The sequence below is a fragment of the Oncorhynchus masou genome, chromosome 28, assembly GCF_036934945.1.
Source record: "Oncorhynchus masou masou isolate Uvic2021 chromosome 28, UVic_Omas_1.1, whole genome shotgun sequence".
Taxonomy (NCBI): domain Eukaryota; kingdom Metazoa; phylum Chordata; class Actinopteri; order Salmoniformes; family Salmonidae; genus Oncorhynchus; species Oncorhynchus masou.
This window is the reverse complement of record NC_088239.1, coordinates 60,306,078-60,328,383: the sequence shown is the minus strand read 5'-3', so window position 1 is coordinate 60,328,383 and position 22,306 is coordinate 60,306,078. Positions and strand designations below refer to the sequence as shown.

Here is a 22,306-nt window from a genome sequence, read left to right as displayed (position 1 = left end):
TGACAACAACATGGTAGCAACACAACATGAGCAGCAATAACAAAGCATGCCTTTGTCTTATGACTGTCTTCATTTTTAAAGGTCTACAAGAGTATTGGCACATATTTTCTGGAACTATAGCTAATATTTTAAGAATATTTGGTATTGGTGCACCTCTTACTGTATTCTGACTGACACTATCTGGCAGACAGAGATACTTCATTACTGTAATAAACTCTCTTTAGTGTAGGCATGAAACATAGGGCGTTAACTGACACCTAGTGGACATGAGCTGCATGTTGTGTTGTTGGTGAACTACGCTACACGTGACCCACCTTCTCGAATCATCAATCGACAACCGTCCATACTGGGCGCGCGAATTCCACAGAAAGACTGCTAGGACATCTTCGAAGTTTTAAGTCAGCATCATGGCTTCTGCGGGCAAGAAAAAACGAATAAGTAACGTAACGAACACACAACCTTCAAATAATGGAGCAGGTTCGTCCTCTGGTACCGTTGGAGATGGCCAGGTGTCTGGATTTGTCGAAGGATCCATAATTCGCATCACAATGCAAAACTTCCTGTAAGTCAACTCAACTGTAACATGTTTCCAAACACGCTAGCTAGCTAGCTAGCTAGAAAAAAAAGCTAGCTAGCTATTACGGCGTGATAGCAATTTACCTAACGTTAGATAGCATATAGCAGCGTCTATGAATGGGGGTACTAACAAACGTTACCTTTAGCGCCAATTGACTATCTTCTGGCCGTGAGAGTCGTAGAGCCCCGACGCCTGCGCTAATTAAACGCGTTGACATGCATTGCTTGCGGTGTGTTTTGTAAACATCGGGGACGTATGTTTCATATCGTCGAGAAATCATTTCCCCCCAAAAAGTTACTACACACCTTTTAACATTACAGGGTTAGGGTTCCGACACGGCCATATTTCCATGTTAAAGCTCCTGTTTACGGAAAATGGGTCGGAAGATATTTGACAACCTGTTTGACGCGACGATGGTGTTGTCGAATTCACATCTCTAACGTTAATATCCTATCTAAACCGATTTGACACCAATATCGATACATTCGTACATCAACTTGTAGTGACACAACACACTTTTTCGCCATGAGCCGTCCATTACCGAGAACCTCATACCGGATTTTAACAGGGTCGTTAACAATTATATTTTTAAATCGGGTATTTGTTGCGCCTACCTAGCTCAAATTCTAGACGTCCGATTAAAAGGAGACTAGAGTAGGCTGGCCACATGACATTTTTAACAAAGCTTTTTTTTATACTAGTTAATTGCATCGGCCATGGAGCCCAGTTTCATAATATTGCCGTATGTTCCAACTGCTTGCCGTAGTTTCGAAGTAATCGCGAAAAAGCAGGCCTTATTTTATGATATTTTTCATCCTGTCAACAACTACTTAGTTATATTGAGCACGGTGGCACCAACACTCATTCCGAAAATTCTATTCCGAGCAAATTGTTCTGTTTCGCTAATGCCGGTTTCGCTATTGTTAGCAATTAGATTTACCCACATAAACCTTGAATGTTTACCTCAGGTAAACTGACAGCGTTTTGCAGTTCTTAATCTTAAAATCTCTTCATATACTCCCCCAGGAAGAATATTACACTTTAAAAAGCGACAGTCATTTTCATACATTTTTGGAATGTTTGGTAAATATGTATACTAAGGCATTTGTGAAAATACTATAGCAATTTAGAGTGGGAAAGTGACCTTGAGTTTGGCCAATTAATAGACACTGCCATAAATACAAATGTCTGTCTTGACCAGGACCAGTCAGATCAGAGCTGCAGTAGGCCTTTATGCATACAAGCTATTTGCCACACAGGCCTGCCATCATTCACTTTCAAGTGGACTGTGTGTTTACAGGCAGTTGTGACTTTAGATCATTAGAAAGCATTCGCCAAACTACACCTCAATGGATTTCTGTCAATACCACGGGAGTCCTCTTACATTTGAACTTTAGTCCTATTGATCAAACAACCATGAAAAGGTAGGCTCTCTCCCTTATTTATGCACATCAACAAGATAGGCCGCCAATGCTAGCCAGAGCAAGATGTGATGATTAAATCTCATGAAGGAACATTAGAGAAACTTCTAAATCTTTTGTGGCTAGTTGGCCATCAAAATTTCACTGATAAACGATTGGGAATTCTAGCCTACTTGTCCTGCAGCTTGTCTGCCAATGCTTCCTTGTACCAACCAACCACCGACGCTGACTGGTTAAAGTTCAAGCTAGCCACTTCCAAACATAAATTAGCAAACCCCTCACTCTGACCATTTTACATTCCCTAGGAGAGCTTGTTAGCTAGGCTGTTTACAACTTATCTAGGGCGTTCATGACTAACTTTTTTTTGTGCTTACTTTTACTAACACCAGTAATATTCCGCGGGTGTTGCACATTTGTAAATTTATCAGTTATTCTGCGCTTTGGCACAATGACGAGTGCTCTGAAATCGGAGTAGATAGCCAGAGTGAATTTGTGAATGCTAGAGATATGCTAACTGGATAATGTTCAAGTTCTTGCTTGCTAACCAAATGACACCTGCATCTAGCTGTGTTTAGTCACCAAAAAATGAGGGGGGGGAATTCTGTCACTCACTCCACTCCTCCAATTACATGACATCCTCGTAGCAGATAGCTATCTAGCTAACATTAGGCTCTGTGTCTTTAGCTTGCTACATAAATGGATACGCTAGCCTATTAGCAACGTTATGACTGACTTGTGATCATTACCCTTGCTAGTTTGATTGTATTGACATTCCTAGCCTTAGTTATATTTATCAGTTGTCCGAAATATTGAGTCATTGACACTGAAATCTGAAATGGTGCATCCCGAATGGAGGCAGTAAACAATGTATCAGGCCAGCTTTGATATACAACCTGTTAGTAATATTTTCTTTGACTACCAACAAATGTATTTGAGTTAAACTCCGTTGCAAACTGGATGCATGTTTTGGATTAAAAAAAATAAAAATTGTACCGGCTTCTCTTTTCACTCTGCCATTTAGGTTAGTATTGTGGAGTAGCTACAATGTTGAGCCATCCTCAGTGTTCTTCTATCACATCCATTGAACTCTGTAACTGTTTTAAAGCCACCATTGATCTCGTAGTGAAATCCCTGAACCGTTTCCTTCCTCTCTGGCAACTGAGTTAGGAACGATGCCTGTATCTTTGTAGTGACTGGGTGTATTGATACACCATCCAAAGTGTAATAACTTTACCATGCTCAAAGGGATATTCAATGTCTGCTTTTATATTTATTTTACCCATCTACCAATAGGTGCCCTTCCTTACGATGCTTTGGAAAACTTTCCTGGTCTTTGGTTTAATCTGTGTTTGTAATTCACTGCTCAGCGGAGGGACCTTACAGATATTTGTCTTTGTGGTACAGAGATGAGGTAGTCATTCATGTCAAGCACTATTATTTCACACACTTATGTGACTTGTTAAGCACATTTTCATTCCTGAACTTATTTAGGCTTGCCATGAAAGGGGTTGAATACTTATTGACTCAACATTTTGTTTTTAATAAGTTGACTGTTTAAAAGGTATTTTACCTTATCACATCTATAGAGTTTAATAATTCGGGAGATGGTAACTAAAGATCCGCTCTCGTGTTGCCCCAGATTCTAATGAGGTAATTTTTTACCTGATTAATTAAAAAATAAATTAAAGGGTAACAATTAAACCTAGTTGACTAGATAAGTCTTCAGATTAATGTTAAGTAACAACGAGCACCACCATGCCAATTCCACCCATACTCTACCAAGACTTTCCAGCACACAGCTTTGACCTACTACAGTGTTTTCAGAGGTTAGGATCATGGACACAGACGGTGGTGCAGTTTCAGTGCTCAATTTGGATATTTTCCTGTACATAAAGATCTGGCATGATCTTCATACTGAAGTGGGTGTGCGATGGGATTTCCTAGCGTGGCTCAGCACTTTCACCATATTTTTAAACCCTTTGTTTTCCACAACAGAGTATTGCCTCGTCTTCAGCGATAAACATCCAAATAGATTTGGAGATGGCTTTAGTCCGGTCTGATTTTGCATCAAAGGGCTTCTTAAATTCCGCAGTGAGAAGTTGTCTCTTGGCGGAGTTGCCTCCCGTCACTGACACAACGGGGTGATGATGCTTTAAATGGGTGTCCATGCTCGATGTATTTCCATGATTTATATGGCTTTCTTGTGGCGCAATGCCTACACACCTTAATGGTGTTGTCTGCCACCCTTCTGTCATGTTTGACAGGGAAGCCAAAATGCTCCCATACATGAGACTTAAATTAAGCAGGAGGCTTTTCCAGTTCTTCAGCTCCTCCTCCTTTTTTCCTTTGCTTTTTGCAACGCGAGCATCCAGGATTGATTCGGTGGGATTCAACATGCCCTGTTCACGTGAACAGTAAACAACTGCTTTTTAAAAACAATCAAATCAGGCTTGGTATACTGGCCATATACCACACCTCCTCGGGCCTTATTGCTTAATTATCCCTCTGAAGAGTATGAATTAGGCTGTTTTGAGAAGGGTTTGAATCCTAAGCAACTACACATAGTTAGAAGTCCAATACCAACATAGCTACTGTAGTAGGTCAAAGCTGTGTGCTGGAAAGTCTTGGTAGAGTATGGGTGGAATTGGCATGGTGGTGCTCGTTGTTACTTAACATTAATCTGAAGACTTATCTAGTGAACTAGGTTTAATTGTTACCCTTTAATTTATTTTTTAATTAATCAGGTAAAAAATTACCTCATTAGAATCTGGGGCAACACGAGAGCGGATCTTTAGTTACCATCTCCCGAATTATTAAACTCTATAGATGTGATAAGGTAAAATACCTTTTAAACAGTCAACTTATTAATCATAACCTTGAATCATATCATTCTGAACAGTCGTAACCTCCTTGCATCTGTAAAAAACGTAGCCTTATGATTCAGTACTACACATTGGTTTAATTATTTATTTATTAGCTAACTAAATGGAAACACAAGATTAACCTACACACTTAATACGTTAACAGGTCCCTAGCGGACTGATAACAATATGGCTGCTTGTTACAAAAGACAGAGGGCGAGACATTTAACGTTGGTACATTTTAGAAACTACTCTCACTTACAGCACTCCTTTACTTTACACACAAACCACCACCTGCTTGGAGTAAGAAATCATGAATGTATTTACGTGAAAATGCCTTGGTTCGCTGTGTATCTCTGAACCGGGCCTTTTCACAGCATGCTTCATGCTTGTAAGGCTCTTGGTTGTCCAAAAGGGGTCCCCACCCGTCTTCTACTGTTTTCCTCTGCAGTCGTCTGGTACCGGTGATTTGTCGTGTAGTCCTGAACAGGACTAGTTTATTCTACTTCCATTCGCTCCTGAAGCTTCTTTTGAAGGTAGGCAAGCCAGCCGTGCCGATGGTTCCCAGTGGGCTCATGAGAGTAGCGGAAATACGATGGTTTGAAAAGAGTAGTAGAATGGTCCCCGTGGGTGAGGGGATCTGGTTGAAGTTACTTATTGCAAAGCTGATCTGATCTATTTGGATCCTCACTGGACAGTCATGACATCGTGAATTCAGACCAATTCCTATTCTCACTTTAGCTATCTGCCTGTGACTGTGTAAACGGAAGACTGACACCACAAACCTGTTAGCACAGACCGATTTTGTAGTGACATCTGGAAACCCTTGACGTATATCCAATATAACTTTACCTTTGTGCAAAACTACTGGCTCTCTAAAGTCGGGTAAACAATAGTTTCCTGTTGATGTTTTCTCTAATTTCGAGCAGCTTATTCAACGTTCGGACTTGTAAGGAACATATACACGATTTTGCAGACATTTGTTTCAGGCTGTATAAACCAATTCATTATATATTGCAGCCTGATTAATCAGTCTAGCTAGCCGTGAGATGTTGCTGTTTTGCAGAGATGCCTGCTTGGACATGGACAACAGAGTCAAAGATTATAATAAATAATCTGTGACTGAGTCTTGTAACCATCTAGCTAGGTAGCTAAATGTTGCTGAATTTGCATGTGTCTGACAGAGGTTGTTTTATTGTAGCCAAGGCGAGTTAAAAATCTTGGTTGTGAGGTGTCCTGTTCTTTCAACCAATCGATTGGTCAAAATGTTTAACCTTATTCTCCATATATAGTTTGAATAAAATCAACTACAGATGCACTGAGCTTGTCTGATGCTTTAAGCACGCTGTTTGATTAAGTAATTACGACACAAAAATGACTAAAGAACCCGATGGTTACACTGTTTAAAATAAATGACAGCACGTGCCTGTGTGACTGGTGCAAGTTCTCTCCTCCCTACTGCAATAAAAAGGCACCACAGCAAGTGTTTATTGCCTGTGCTGAAGCAACATAATTTCAGCCATTTAGTTTCTTATTTAATTCTGACTAAAGTTCTCATACCGAAATCCCTATTTTGTTTAGGAAAACCTTCCCAGCCCTTGCTCTCTTTACATGAAACATGTGAGCATCACATGCATGTGACCAATAGGCTATAGGTCAGGCCCTATCATAATCACATCAATAAATTGGTTATAACAAACTCCGAAGACAGTAACACGTGACAGCAAAATGGATACGGCGGATGTGGAAACTTGAAACTGGCAAATGTTAAACTGGTTGCTCAAGAGGAAAAGGACAAGTCAGATCTGTAGAAGACATTTGTGTTAGTTGCAGAAACTACTGGAAACCAAGTTAAAGGAGGGATAATGAGCAAGCAATGCGTGAGTATTGTGTGCCAAACAGTTGCTGTTAGATTACAGTATAATTTTGGGGGACCATTTGGAACAGTAAAAAACACCAAATAAGTGTACCAGGGAGTCTGTTCTAACGGGGGGGGGGAATATATAAAAATCCTTTAGGCTAATTATTCAAAGTTACCTTTAGTTTAAAAAAATAAATAAAACACTTGTTTGCATTTCAAAGCATGAATGTGTCGTATGCTGTGTGATGGCATGAACAAATGATTTATTGATATAGTAGCCTATATATAGAAATATAGGCTTAAGACTAAACCGGTTGCGATCTTAGTGGTTATACAAGGCTACAATACAAAGCCTACTGGTGATAACGTTACTTATTATAATCACGATCATAATTGTAATAATGAGCTGAAGAAAATGGAGGGTATAGGAGCGAGAGCTGTGGTACATGTTTTTGTTATTTTATTAGAATCGCTGTTGCAAAAGCAGCAGCTACTTTTCCTCTGGTCCACATGTGACAAACAGGTGCTGTTAGATTACAATATTATTTTTTCTGCCTGTTTGGATCAGTGTAAACAACACTAAGTAATACCAGTCTGTTCGAATGAGAATTTGTGAAGCCTTTATCACAGCATAGCAAAGATTAAAAACAGACTAAAATGGCTTTATCCAACATTTTGCCGTTACATGAGGCTCGGCGCACATGAATCAGTAGGTTATTCAACAGGCACCCAAAGCAAGATCTGTCTTATTTCTGTAGATACAGTACCAGTCAAAAGTTTGGACACCTACTCATTCGTGTTTTTCATTTTTACTACTTTCAACATTGTAGAATAATAGTGAAGACATCAAAACTATGAAATAACACACGTGGAATCAGGTAGTAACCCAAAAATTGCTAAACAAATAAAATATTTGAGATTTGAGATTCTTCACCCTTTGCCTTGATGACAGCTTTGCACACTCTTGGCATTCTATCAACCAGCTTCATGAGGTAGTCACTTGGAATCCATTTCAATTAACAGGTGTGCCTTGTTAATTTGTGGAATTTCTTTCCTTGATGTGTTTGAGCCAATCAGTAGTGTTGTGACAAGGTAGGGTTGGTATACAGAAGAAAGCCCTATTTGGTAAAATACCAAGTCCATGTTATGTCAAGAGCAGCTCAAATAAGAAAAGAGAAATGACAGTCCATCATTATTTGAAGGTCAGTCAATCTGGAAAATGTCAAGAACTTGGAACGTTTCTTCAAGTGCAGTCGCAAAAACCATCAAAAGCTATGATGAAACTGGCTGTCATGAGGACTGCCACCGGAAAGGAAGACCCAGAGTTACCTCTGCTGCAGAGGATAAGTTCATTTAGAGTTACCAGCCTCAGAAATTGCAGCCCAAATAAGTGCTTCAGAGTTCAAGTAGGACACATCTCAACATCAACTGTTCACAGTAGACTGCGTGAATCAGGCCATCGTGGTTGAATTGCTGCAGAACAATCACTACTAAAGGACACCAATAAGAAGATGAAGAGACTTGCTTGGGCCAAGAAACACAAGCAATGGGTATTATACTGGTGGAAATCTGTCCTTTTGGTCCAAGTCCAAATTTGAGATTTTGAGTTCTAACCGCCATGTCTTTGTGAGATGCAAAGTAGGTGAATGGATGATCTCTGCATGTGTGGTTACCACTTTGAAGCATGGAGGTATGGGGGTGCTTTGCTGGTTACACTGTCAGTGATTTTATTTAGAATTCACGGCACACTTAACCAGCATGGCTACCACAGCATTCTGCAGCGATACGCCATCCCATCTGGTTTGCGCTTATTCCCACTATCATTTGTTTTTCAACAGGACAATAACCCAAGATACACCTCCAGGCTGTGTAAGGGTTATTTGACCAAGGAGAGTGATGTAGTGCTGCATCAGATGACCTGGCCTCCACAATCACCTGACTACAACCCAATTGAGATGGTTTGGGATGAGTTGGACCACAGAGTGAAGGAAAAGCAGCCAACAAGTGCTCAGCATATTTGGGAACTCCTTCAAGATGGTTGGAAAAGCATTCCGGGTGAAGCTGGTTGAGGGAATGCGAAGTGTGCAAAGCTGTCATCAAGGCAAAGAGTGGCTGCTTTGAAGAATCTATAAAATATTTTGATTTGTTTAATACTTTTTTAGTTACGACATGATTCCATATGTGTTATTTCATTGTTTTGGTGTCTTCAATATTCTACATAGTGAAAAATAAATAAATACCCTTGAATCAGTAGGTGTCTACTTTCGACTGGTATTGTATATGGATGATTTTATAAAGCCAGGCACATTAATAAGAGTTTTGCTATTGATTATAGACCTAATTAAGTTGGTTTCCTTGTCTCTGCTGCTGTTGCACTACCCCATTGCTCTCAATCCCAATATGCTGGTTAACTTTGCTATTATGCACATAGCAACAAAAGGAAAGGCGCCAATTCTACAGTGACCATATCCAATGTGAGCTTATTTGCTATAAAATAATATCTGATTGATTAGTGTTGTACCATTATTTTTACATAATTTATAAATACAATTTCTGTATCAGATGTCTTGGTGATGGACTGTGCCATCCCCGTGGCCTCTGCAATAGATTAATCCACTGAGACGGGTGCGAAATATTGCGACTGCTCGACTAAAGAAATGCTGTTGGTCAACCGCGATATCGACCAGTCAACTAAATGGAGTCGGCCCTACTCTGCTAACTGAATGTGCTAACATTGGCTAACAAAGTTGCAGTACTTAAGTTAAGCTGACACACTCCCCTCTACTTCCCCCACAGGACCTATGACCACTCCATAGTTCACCCTGGACCAAACCTAAACATGATTGTGGGGGCCAATGGAACTGGCAAGTCCAGTATTGTCTGTGCCATATGTCTGGGTCTGGCAGGAAAGACTGCCATCCTGGGCAGGGGGGACAAGGTAGTTGGCTATTTATTATTAACTGTCCTAGCTAGCTACACTTAGGATATGTTGTCAAACTTTCCTTTGAATGATTTTTCATTATTGCATATATGACACTATATTGACTTGTATTTTTTTAAATTCATTTTTTAAATTTTATTGGAGATTTTATTTTAACTTGGATATATTCTGACTAGGTTGGGCTGTATGTGAAGCGTGGGTGCAACAAAGGATCGGTTGAGATTGTACTGTAAGTTTGTTTTAGATTATTCAGAAATGCCAACATGGATTCCCTCTGTCTTTGTATAATAACATTGAGGGAACCCTAACTGTGTTTTCAGGCACAAGGCCAAGGGGAACCTGGTGATCAATAGAGAGATCCATGTGGAGAATAACCAGTCGACGTGGATGCTTAATGGGAAACACTCCAGCCAGAAGACTGTGGAGGAGGAGGTGAAGGCTCTACAGATCCAAGTGAGCAACCTCTGCCAGTTTCTGCCACAGGTGAGTGTAAACTTGGAGGTTGTCTTTCTTGCTCATTTACTTGTTATTTTTCTTACTCGATCCACTCATGTCAAACTTCAAATTCTCTGACCACCGTTTGTGCCCTGTGACTTTGCAGGAGAAGGTGGGTGAGTTTGCCAAGATGACCAAGATTGAGCTGCTAGAGGCCACAGAGAAGTCAGTGGGACCTCCAGAGATGTATGAGTTCCACTGCGAGCTCAAAACCTTCCGCACCAAAGAGAGGGAACTGGAGGTGAGAACAGTTTTAGTTCTAGCTCTGGATAAATTAAGATTAGTTTTTTTTATTTTTATAAAGAATCTTTTGCTGCAGTGTTAATGGCTCAGGGAGAGTAGGTTTTAAGGTAAGCTGTTTTGTTTGGTAGAATGTGTGCAAGGAGAAGGCCAGCGCCCTGGAGAAGTTCAAGCAGAGGAACGAACGGAACAAGCATGACGTGGAGCGCTACTACGAGAAGAAGAGACACCTGGACAACATAAAGATGCTGGAGAAGAAGAAACCCTGGGTGGTGAGTGGTCATAGAGAGATGTGACACCTGGGTCATATTTATTAGTTCACACCAACATAGACAGTTTATTCACTCTACAACAGGGGTATCAAACCCATTCCATATAGGGCCTAGTGTCTGCAGGTATTAGTTTTTTGCTTTCAATTAAACCCTAGACAAACAGGTTAGTGGAGTTCCTTACGAATTAGTGACCTTAGTTCATCGATCAAGTACAAGGGAGGAGCGAAAACCTGCAGACACTCGGCCCTCCGTGGAATAAGTTTAACGCCTGTGCTTTACAATGTGGGGGAAACGGTTTATTGCAAAACATTTTGCTACAGTGTGCACTTACGTATACAACCCTATAGTCATTTATAGCTTGTTAAAAGAGCCTGGACATGGATAGATACTCCTCCATTTAAAAACAAAATGAATATGTAAGTATGTTATGTCAGCATTCATGTTAACAATCTTTGACAACCCTCTGTTCTTTCCAGGAGTATGAGACTGCCCGTAAGGAGCTGGAGGGGGTGAAGAAATCAAGGGAGGACGCCAAGAAGCAGCTGAAAACCGTGAGGGAGTCCCAGGCCCCCATGCTGAAGAAAATCCAGCACATCGACAGTCAGCTGAGGCCCATCGAGAACCAGATGAAGGACAAGGTCAGAGACTGGCTCCCTGGGCTTATTAGCTGGGCTGGATGGAGGGAGAGGGAGGTCCATTTAGCTCCAGGCTCGCAGCTTATGCCTTTTGAGACTGGGTCTTGGGGAAAGCATGTGTTGTATTTACTTGGTGGGTGATACTGCAAAGACATTTGGGAACCACTGTGTTGTCTAGCCCATAGACAACACAGTGGGGTGGCAGGTAGCCTAGTGGTTAGTGTTGGGCCAGTAACCTAAAGGTTGCTGGATCGAGTCCCTGAGCTGACAAGGTAAAAATGTCTTGCCCCTGAACAAAGCAGTTAGCCTACGAGGGAACAGTGGGTTGTCATTGTAAAAAAATAATGTGTTCTTAACTGTCTTGCCTAGTTAAATTTAGACTGGTGCTGGTGATGCATCCTTGTTGTGTTCCAGACGGTCAGCATCAGGGAGGCCTCTCAGAAGTGTAAACAGAAACAGGACCAGCTGGACCGGAAGCACAGAGAGGTCTGGCACTTTTTTTCTTTTTTTTTAAACGCATTTTTATCTATTTCTGCCTTATTGATACCAATGGAAATAGAATGATGTTTTAAATAAGTTTGATCCTCCCCTATCCCTCTAGATTGAGGATATCAAGCAGGCCTTCAGCCTGAAGCAGACAGAGGCGGCGGACCGGCAGAAGCGAATCAGCAACACCCGGCGCATGATTGATGATTTGAGGGCGGAGCTGGCCAATGTAGGCGACCAATCAGACGTGACGCCGCGGATCAATGCAGTGAATGCGGAGCTGAGGCGCATCCAGGAAGAGAAAGCAAAGATGGAGGGAGAAAAGGCCGACATGCGTAGGGAGAAGGACAACTTGAACGGAGAGTGTAGACGTAAGACACACACACACACAGGGTCTGGGGAGTTCTGGGTCTCAAACTGTCTTGGCACAGAGGCTCACTGCACCGTTTTAACCATGGTGGAGCGTTACACGTACCATTTGACTTGGTGTAACTCTTCTTGTTTCCTGTAGTGTTGAAGAACAGGCTGAGGAGTCTGGATGACATGATGAAAATCAAGGAGGAGAAGCTGAGAGGGCGCTCCAAGGATACCTACGCTGCCGTCCAGTGGCTGAGGCAGAACAAACACATCTTCAGTGGCAATGTCTATGAACCTATGATGCTAGTGGTGAGGGCACGCTACATGGATTGTTAAGGCTATATGGGCCTAATTCCTTCCATATACTTTGAAGTGTCATTGTCAAGCGCCCCTCCTACTTTTCTTTGTTTGCTGTTTCGTGGAGACCTATCTGAACGTTGAAGTTTTCTTTGATATGTTATCAACTATGCTTCATTCTACACCCCAATATCCAAAAATGGCCACAGTAGAGTACCACAGTATGAGTCATAATATCCATTAAACTGAGCAGTCCAAGGAAATGGTTCCAATTGTTTTTTTCCACAAAATCTTTCCCATAGGGTATTTTAGAAACACTTAAAATAAGGCCTGTGTTTCATGCAGGCTTGTGATGTTTTGAAAACTGGAAATCTCTCCAGGACAAGGGGACTTGTCCTAATCAATATATTCACCAGTATTTACACCCCCCGAAAACAAAATGCTAATGTATCTATCATAAAGATCTACACATGCCATGATGAGCTGGACAAGCCTGTCCAATTGAGGCAACTATAAGAATCTCTAGATGAAGTGTTTGTTGGCTAAATGTAGTAATTAATACTTTGGCTACATTTATTTTAAAATTCCCTAGGTGAAAAATGATTGGAACCATTCCCCATTTGACTGCATTGTTTTAAGGGTATTATGACACCTCCAATGTGGGGCTCAATTCCTGTTGCTCTTTTTATTTTTTTATTTTAATGAAAAGACAACTTGGTTTGAAGAACAGAATGTATGGCTGATTTGTAAACATAATTTGAAAGCCCATATGTAGACTTAGAAAAAAATGTTCTGCTCTTTTCAGATTAGTGTCCGCAACCCTAACCATGCTAAGTACGTGGAGAACCACATTCCATTCAATGACCTGCGAGCCTTTGTCTTCCAGAAGAGGGAAGACATGGAGAAGTTTATGATGGAGGTGAGGCGGACCTGTTGGTAAAGAATAGAAAAAGTAATACTCAGTCATTTGCACTATGCTATGATATAGGACCCTGAGTTTTTAATATGTGACCCACCTAACCCTGCCATAGTTATAGGCTCTAATTAAAGTAATAAGTGCGTCAGTAAGAGTTCTGATGATGGATTTGTCCTCAGGTGCGTGACAGCCAGAACCTGAGGGTGAATTCAGTCTTCGCCCCTGAGGAATCCTGCGCCACCCGCGCTCCCTCCCGACCCATCGAGTCTCTGAAGTGAATAGTCTTCTCGTACTGTCCCAAGATGGAATGTAAAGGTATCAACCCTATACCTTACCCTTTTTGTCTTTTCTTGTCTGTAGGCGTTTTGGGTTCTTTGCGTACCTGCGGGAGCTCTTTGATGCTCCAGAAGAGGTTATGAGCTACCTCTGCAACCAGTACAAGGTGCACGATGTTCCCGTAGGAACGGACCAAACCAAAGCCATGATCAAGACGGTACGTTCCATACCCTAGAGTGCCTGAGAGGATTGAGAGTCCTAAATGTCAATGAATTACTTCATTTTCATAGCTTATTTAATTTCTGAACAGATTAGAATCTAAAGTAAGCTGATCCAAATTCTAATCCTTCGACCATATGTCTCAGGTGATTGAGGAGCCCTACCTGAAGGTGCTTTACACAGCTGAGGAGAAGTACTCCCTGAAGAAGTCCTTTTACTCGGGCAAGACCAGTACCAGTAACTCTGCCGTGCGGCCCTCCCAGTACCTCACCATGGCCGTGGACGCCGAGGAGAAATGCCAGCTGGAGGAGCAGATCAGGGTGAGGCCAGAGACACCTGTCAAGCACCTCCCCCACTTGGATAAAATAAATTCCAATAAGTGATGAATTTGAAACGACACCTTTACACTAGCAATAAACTACACTTGGCCTTTTACACCAAATAGGAACTTTTCAAGAGTTTGACTAAACACCTTAGAGATATCAGACACTCATAGATGCATAATGATGTAAGTTGACATGCATAACCTGCAGTGATGTTGTAGTAATAACCAGATGTTTAGCAAAGCACTGATATAGCACTACAGCTTGGAAATTAAGTGTAACTTTTGGCTATGCATAGACTGCTGAAAAGAGCATGCAGGCCATTGATGTCCAGATGAGCGCCATGCAGGAACGTACTGCCAAGCTGGATCACTGTGACAATGAGCTACGGGCCCAGAAAAAGGGGCTCTCGGAGATGAAGGGTAAAAAGAGACAGTTGGAACAGAAGATCAGCACCAAGCAGGACAGGTGGGTGGCACACACACAGGCTGTGTCCGAATACCCATACTTGTGTCCTAAATAGTAGGTTGTTTGGGTATGGGGTAACATTTAATTAACTTCTTAGGGATGAAATCCCATTAACGGGATCGATTTGACGACAGCCAGTGAAAGTGCATTCAAATTCCTCAAACATACAAGTGTTATACACCATTTTAAAGGTAGCCTTGTTGTTAATCCCACCAGTGTCCAATTTCAAGAAGGCTTTATGACGAAAGCATACCATGCGATTATGTTAGGTCAGAGGCTCGTCACAAAAAAACAGCCATTTTTCCAGCCAAAGAGAGGAGTCACAAAAAGCAGAAATAGAGAAAATTAATCACTAACCTTTGATCTTCATCAGATGACACTCATAGAACTTCATGTTACACAATATATGTATGTTTTGTTCGATAAAGTTCATATTTATATCCAAAAATCTGTTTACATTGGCGTGTTATGTTCAGTAATGTTTTGCTTCCAAAACATCCAGTGATTTTGCAGAGAGCCACATCAATTTAACGAAATATTCATCATAAATGTTGATGAAAAGACAAGTGTTATACATGGAATTAAAGATATACTTCTCCTTAATGCAACCGCTGTGTCAGATTTCAAAAAAGCTTTACGTAAAAAGCACACTATGCAATAATCTGAGAACAGCGCTCAGGCACCAAAACAAGCCTTACAGATACCCGCCATGTTGTGGAGTCAACAGAAGTCAGAAATAGCATTATAAATATTCACTTTGGTCTTCATCAGAATGCACTCCCAGGAATCACAGTTCCACATGAAATGTTTGTTTTGTTTGATAAAGTCCATTTGTGTCCAAATACCTCCTTTTTGTTTGCGCATTTAGTTCACAAATCCAAATTCATGAGGCGCAGAAACGCTTAGTCCAGACGAAAAGTAAAAAGTTATATTACAGTTTGTAGAAACATGTCAAACGATGTATAGAATCAATCTTTATGTTTTTAACGAATCTTCAATAATGTTTCAACCGGACAATTCCTTTGTCTTTAGAAATGAAAAGGAACGCAGCTAACTCATTTTCTTTAGCTCATGGCATTCTGCCATACCCCTCTCACACACCATTTCCTCTTGTGTGCGTGTGTAGTCTTCGGCAGATGGAGCAGGGGGGCATTGACCTACAGAAGGCTGAGGAGGAGACCAAGGCCCAGATCTCAGCAGTCAACTCCCAGAAGGTGGCCATTGTGGCTGAGTTCATGGCCCACATGAAGGTACACAGTCACAGGTTAATGCTGAAGGCTCCAGATATACAGAACCTGGGTGGTGTATACTGACTGCCTTAAGTCTCTCTCTTTATCATTCTCTCGTTTCCCTCCATCTCTAGCTGAGGGCTAAGTTGAGCATGGAGAAGGTGTACATGGCTCTTGAGACCGTGGGCATGACAGCAGAGAAGACCAAGCTGGAGACTGACTGCAGGGAGGGCTCGGCCGAGCTCAGGGTCCTAGAGGTCAGGTCACGCACTCATACAATTTCACACATTAAATTGTAATCTGTACTCACTGTGTGTGTGTGTTTCCTCTTCTCCCCTCTCAGCAAGCGTGTGCCATGCTGGAGCAGCGCAAGGCCCGTCTGTTGGAGATGTGTAAGGGCCTAATGAGGAGGGCCAGGGAGATCTGTAACATGGACCCTGGGGAGAGTGCTGTACCCCCAGACCTACACACGGTCAGTATAGTACTACACAACTCCACACTGAGTCCTCAATTCATTCTACCAGTTTTAATGCATTCATTAATTTGTGAATTTCTTCATTTGTTTTCTGTAGGCCTTCAGCCAGCTGCCCGACACTATGGATGAGATAGACGCCATGCTGAATGAGGAGAGGTCCAGGGCAGAGTGCTTCACTGGCCTCAGTGAGAATGTAAGTCAGAAGGCTCCTCAAAGCGTGTGCACATATTAATTCTGCCTCACCATGTAACAACCCCCCCCCCCCCTTCCCCAGGTGGTGGATGAGTACAACAGGAGAGAGCAGGAGATCAAGAACCTGGAGAAAGAACTGGATGAGAAGAGCAATGCCCTGAAAACCTACAGACAGAACATATCAGAGGTACTCTAATGACAGATTAGTGAATCAGTCTGTGCCAATTCTATCAAAAAATGTCCTCCTGAAAATGCCTAGCAAATCAGTGTTGGATAGTGCATGTTTGAATTCATTATGCCAATTCTGTTGCAAAATGGAAGCCAATGGAACCAAGTGGGGAAGGACTTACCTGAATTTGTCCAAAAGAAACTCTTTTAAAAACTTTCCGTTTGGACTAATGATTACACCCTAGGTTTGATGTCATCTACAGAGATGTTTCCCTCCTGAAGACTTCTCTCTGTGTGTTGACAGGCAAAGGAGCGCTGGCTGAATCCTCTGAAGCAACTGGTAGAGCAGATCAATGACAAGTTCAGTGATTTCTTCCGCTCCATGCAGTGTGCCGGGGAGGTGGACCTGCATTCAGAGAACGAGGTAAGGCACGCCAAACACCTGCTGTATCCTCTAAGGGGGAGGTGTCCGAGTGTCATCTTAGATGTTTGTGGGAGCTCTAGAAGCAGTCACATAGGGTTGTCACCATACCAGTGTTAACTCAATGACACAACAACAAGGTTCCAGTTTAACAATGTTTACTAAAACGTATTAGCACACTACATGGTTGCAATTGCACTCAGGCCAGGTTCATCAACAACGAGAACCCTACGCAGGCGCACTAATAACAGAGTGATAGCCCCGTAATAACAGAAATATAGGGATACTTAAAACATCAACTTAACAATCTTCCACTTTTCTTTAAAGACAAAACATCAACAACATAATTAAATGTCCAAGTATTATTCAAGTCCCCCATTACAAATGGGTTGTGTGACAGTTTTTATTTGTATTACTCAAGCTGCCACTTTCCATTACTGAGTGCCTGTAGGCGCACAAGACTGCTGGATGCGCCCTTTTTAGTCAGTCAGCAAGCTGTTTCTTTTATGGTTGACCACAGAATCCACTGGATTCTCTTTGTGTAAATTCCTTGATGTGGCTCATCTCAAGACAAAGTCTTTTCTCTGTGACAGACTTGGTTGTCTTCACAGCATCAACTAAGGAGTAGTTGTCAGTGACAAACTACAGGTAGAATGTGCTGTTTTGTCTCACCAGTTGTGAGCTCTGAGAACAGAGTTGCAAGAAAGATTGCATTGTCAATTCCATCCGCAAGAGCAAGTGTTTCTCCAGCCTTTGTGCTTCGGACAACCCTTCTGATTCTTTTTGACTGCCAACGGATTGGTGAGAATCTTCCTCCTTCACCCATTAACATGATTAGATGTCCACCTTGTGTGCCTCCGGTGATGCTTCCCTAGGGCACCTTACAGATGAAGACAACTAGTTTCAGTGTTATCTTTTCTAACATGCTGAAACTTGAGTTACTTGTTGTGATTACAATTTATGAACAACTTTGTTTGCTTCATGAATGATTTGTACAGTGGTGTGTTGTTGGATGCCAAGTTGCAGCCATCAAACATTACATCAGGTCTACCCATAGAATTTGACCCATCTTTGACCTCAATTGATCAGCTTAGATTCCACAGAGAGGGGAATTCCTTTGTACGGCTCTTGAAGAATCGATGTGGCTAGGTTGAAAATTCTTGATTTAGCTCTCCTGTTATCAGTATTGTTCCATCAACTGTAATAAACTCTATGCCAACATAACAATTATCATGCTCCTCATGGCCGACCTGGAAAACAGCTTAGAGGTGTGGAATCACAGTTGTAGCAAAGGTCTTTGAGCCACCCCAGATGAAGTCATCAACATGACAGGCAAGTACTCCAGTCACATTGCAGTCTTGATCAAGCCAATAGAAGACTGCAGGATCCACTGCAGGATCTTTGACTTCCTCAAACACATTTTTGTTCCTCCAATTACTGAGCTCATCAAGCTTAGCTGAGTCAAATGACACATCCTTTGTTTCAAGTACATAATTTTCAATGTCATTCTGTTTTTTGTGGGGTTTTTTTTTTTTTTTTCATTGGTTCAATTCTGAGATGATCTACAAGTGACAGGTCAGCTGACCCTGTTGTACCAGAAAGTGTAGCTGGTTCAGAGTACTGCAGTTCTGCTGTTTTCCTTTGGCTTATCCTGCTCGTCCAATGACGGTTGCTGTATGCGGAGTACCACTTTCTGTGTCCATGGATTTAAGTTTGTCCAGTTTTCAGATTGGAACAACCATGTTGTCTTAACACATGTGGCTGTTGAATGTTTTCCTCATTTGAACGCGCAACAGTATTACCTGTGGCATGGTGGAAGGTGTCTGCTCCATTTCCTGTGTCAGTTTGTCCCCATATCACTGGATGTGACATCTGGTAGGTTTGTGTCCTTTTTGTCATTTTTCATTAGCAGGCTGATTCTCAGCAACAGACCCTCCATCTTGTTGATCGTTTACTTTCCTTGAGTGACGCACCCTGACAATGGTGCCTCACAAATATCACCACACCATCTTGGCCAATGACTACTCCCGGTCCTTTCCACTATTGACAGTCAACTTGTTTGTTGTACACTCCATGTGCTCTGTGTCTGTCAGAATCTCATTTTTACATGGACTCTGTCTTTTGTCTAAAATGTTTACACAATAGTTGCCTGAGGTAGTAAGTTCAAGGGTCACTGGTTGTTTAAACATCACTGCCTTGTCATTTTTTTATTCCTAGTACATCCCCTGCCTTCTTGAGGGAAGCTTTACTTCATAGTAAGGGGATATCTGTAGGGACCACCTGTTTCAATGTGACACTTAGTCTGACCAATTTTGCTGGTATTTGACTCTCTTGGTAGAATGGACGATTCTCCCATCTCCAAATTTGAAAGCTCTGTAGCTTAGTGTGCCAATCATGTTTTGTACAACTTTCATGTTTAGTTCACTGACATGGCGATCAAGCCATTTTGCACCACACACTATGTGTGTGCACATGTAGTATCAATCACAACAGATCGTAAGGATTCAACTATAAAGATCTCCGTATCAGAAGCAGATTTGTTTGAAAACAGTGTAATGTTACACTGCGCTCTCTGTTTACATTTTCCTGTTAGTTTAAATTGTTCATTTTTTAAGGACAGTCTTTAACCCAATGGTAAGTGCTTTGACAAATGGCACATTTTGATCTCCTTCCATATTTGTCTAGTGGATTTGTGCTTGGAAATGGCGCCCTCTTCTGGTTGTCTTGAGTATGTGACTTGTTGGTGTCTTTACTCTGCTGCTCAGTGTAATATGCTGCGTCACTCACTTGCATTCCATCTGTTATTGGCGTGACAGACGTCTTTCCACCAAAAATTATTTTTAGTGCCGACTTCATTGACTCAAGTCAGCACAGTACAAGCAGTCAAAGCCAACTGTTTCTCCCTACCATCCAGACAGGTAGCATCTAGCAACTTGAAAGCTAACTGCATCCGGGAGAACCATGTCGTACTTGCGCATCCTATTGTACCTCTGTTCAAAATCAATGAGGTAGTCCGTCATTGCAAACAAAATATCTCTAACACGGTCCGTTTGAATATGCCTCGTAGGCACGGTCTTTCTCTTTAAGAAACCCCTAATCCAGTGCTCTAATCAAAGTTTGCATACCGTCATCCTTGTTCAAATCCTCAAGGGATATTTCCAGTTCTGTCTCTCGCTCTTCCATCGAGCGATAATACCACAAAAGCCTTTTCCCGTCCAGATTAGTAACCCGTGTCTAGATTCCATGTTCATTTTTCTTCTTGTCGAACCGAGGTGGCGATCGAAATGACACAACGACAAGGTTCCAGTTTAACAACGTTTCCTAAACCGTATTAGCACGCTACGTGGTTGCCATTGCACTCAGGCCAGGTTCATCAACCACAAGACTCCTGCGCAGGTGCACTAATTAACAGAGCGATAGCCCCGTAATAACAAAATAGAAGGTTACTTAACATGAACTTTAACAACCAGTATCATGATATTCAGGGGTATTGTGGCAAAGAAACAACATGAAGTGGATTGAATTTCCTGCAGAAAACAGTCCTAATGTTGGAAACAAAAAGCCTTACGTGATTCTGGGTGACAACATATCTTTTCCAAGCTATAGCATACAATATTTTACATACAGTAGTTTTTTTTTTTTTAAGGACCAAATAGTTTAGTCTCCTTTCTTTCCCTTTTTGCCAAGGAAAATCCAGTATCGTGACAACCCTAAATGTAGTAAGTCTGTGTCTTACTGGTGTCTGCTTCCTGTAGGAGGAGTATGATAAATACGGGATCCGTATCCGGGTGAAGTTCCGTAGCAGCACGCAGCTCCACGAGCTCACAGCACACCACCAGAGTGGAGGGGAGCGCAGTGTCTCCACAATGCTCTACCTCATGGCCCTGCAAGAGCTCAACCGCTGTCCCTTCCGAGTGGTGGATGAGATCAACCAGGTATGTAACAGACACCAACTGCTGCCTGCTTAAGTGGTAAAATCACTTGCACATCCAGACTGTATTCACACAGGCTTTGTTTCTTCCTATTCTACCCAGGGTATGGACCCAGTCAATGAAAGGAGAGTCTTTGACATTGTTGTACGGACAGCCTGCAAGGAGACAACCTCCCAGTACTTCTTCATCACACCCAAGGTAAGTGTCACTGCAGAGGTGGTGACTTACTAGTGATTGTTGTGAATTAATGTTTCTGTTTTTCTCCAGCTCCTTCAGAACCTCCAGTATGCAGATGAGATGACTGTCCTGTGTGTCCATAACGGACCTCACATGCTGCCCCCCAACAAGTGGGACGAGAAGGCCTTCACGAGACGCTGCCTCCGCCGCAAGGGCAAATAGTGAAATGACCAGTTCATGATTTTCTGAGCTCTCATTTTTGGTTTGACAAAAGATTTGTTGACACAATCATTTTTTTTTTTTATATACACTGTTTAAATAGATACTTTGTAAATACTGTTCGATATGCGTTGTTCAAATGTTATCTTTGAGATTGGAATGACTCCTTTTCGCAGAGTCATTCCAATCTCAAAGATAACATGCTAATTGTAAAGATGCAAGTGCTGTTCTATTTTGGGTTGAGCAAATTAATAGTGGATTAAATGTTCTTGACGTGAAGCAGTCAACAAGGCATGATATTTTTTTTTTTTTTTTTAAATCTAATGGCCTTTGCCTAGTTCTTAGGACATCATCAGTGTGAAATCAACAAGTTTCACCCCCCCCCCCCCTCCCTCTCATTCTATCAATGGTCCTTTGATCAAATTGGATGCCTTTAGACAATCAAAGACCATCGAGGGCAACAAAATACTTTTTCGCTCATCACAATGTGATCACACAATTGTACTAGAGTTGACAACTTCCTATGCAAATGGGCCACGGTGTAACAGAGTACCATTTGATTTGTTTAACCCTTTAATATTGTAATGTTTCTGTGCTTTTTTTTTTCTTTTTTACATTTTAGAATAATGATCAATGACATGAGTGATATTCAGTCTGCATAGATGACACTTTTTTTATGCTACCCAAGATTACTTCTATTATTTAAGGGTGTTCTAGTAAGCTATTGTGCAAAGTAAACAAGTTATTACTCAAGTGACTTAATTTACTCCTGTTGTGTGTTGTTGGGGCACCATGTCCAAGCCTACGAATGATGACAGTTGTTTGTTTTGAGGTGTTTACTACTCAAA

General features: G+C 41.7%; 1 protein-coding gene across 2 annotated transcripts; it reads left to right on the top strand.

The window, feature by feature from the left end:
- The first annotated feature begins 327 nt into the window (after positions 1-327).
- On the top strand, positions 328-22,215 carry smc5 (structural maintenance of chromosomes 5). Of its 2 annotated transcripts, XR_010452101.1 has the most exons (25): positions 328-562; positions 9,517-9,658; positions 9,838-9,890; positions 9,982-10,144; positions 10,263-10,397; positions 10,528-10,668; positions 11,145-11,306; positions 11,718-11,789; positions 11,905-12,160; positions 12,301-12,455; positions 13,249-13,362; positions 13,539-13,633; positions 13,720-13,852; positions 14,001-14,174; positions 14,476-14,645; positions 15,772-15,895; positions 16,009-16,131; positions 16,218-16,346; positions 16,447-16,542; positions 16,624-16,728; positions 17,014-17,133; positions 20,886-21,065; positions 21,165-21,260; positions 21,330-21,599; positions 21,654-22,215. XR_010452101.1 is itself a non-coding variant. In XM_064942818.1 (24 exons), exons 1-24 carry the CDS (start codon positions 408-410, stop codon positions 21,459-21,461), a joined length of 3,225 nt encoding a protein of 1,074 aa, XP_064798890.1. In that variant the 5' UTR covers positions 328-407; the 3' UTR covers positions 21,462-22,215. The 2 variants fall into 2 exon arrangements, 1 of the variants encoding a protein (XP_064798890.1); XM_064942818.1 differs by having other exon boundaries at positions 21,330-22,215.
- Positions 22,216-22,306: the final 91 nt, after the last annotated feature.

Bases quoted from the DNA above. Each gene is read 5' to 3' on its own strand.
- smc5 (XM_064942818.1), top strand. From the start codon at position 408: ATGGCTTCTGCGGGCAAGAAAAAACGAATAAGTAACGTAACGAACACA. The intron at 13,853-14,000 runs GTACGTTCCATA...CATATGTCTCAG, and splicing joins CCAAAGCCATGATCAAGACG to GTGATTGAGGAGCCCTACCT. The intron at 14,646-15,771 runs GTGGGTGGCACA...GTGCGTGTGTAG, and splicing joins ATCAGCACCAAGCAGGACAG to TCTTCGGCAGATGGAGCAGG.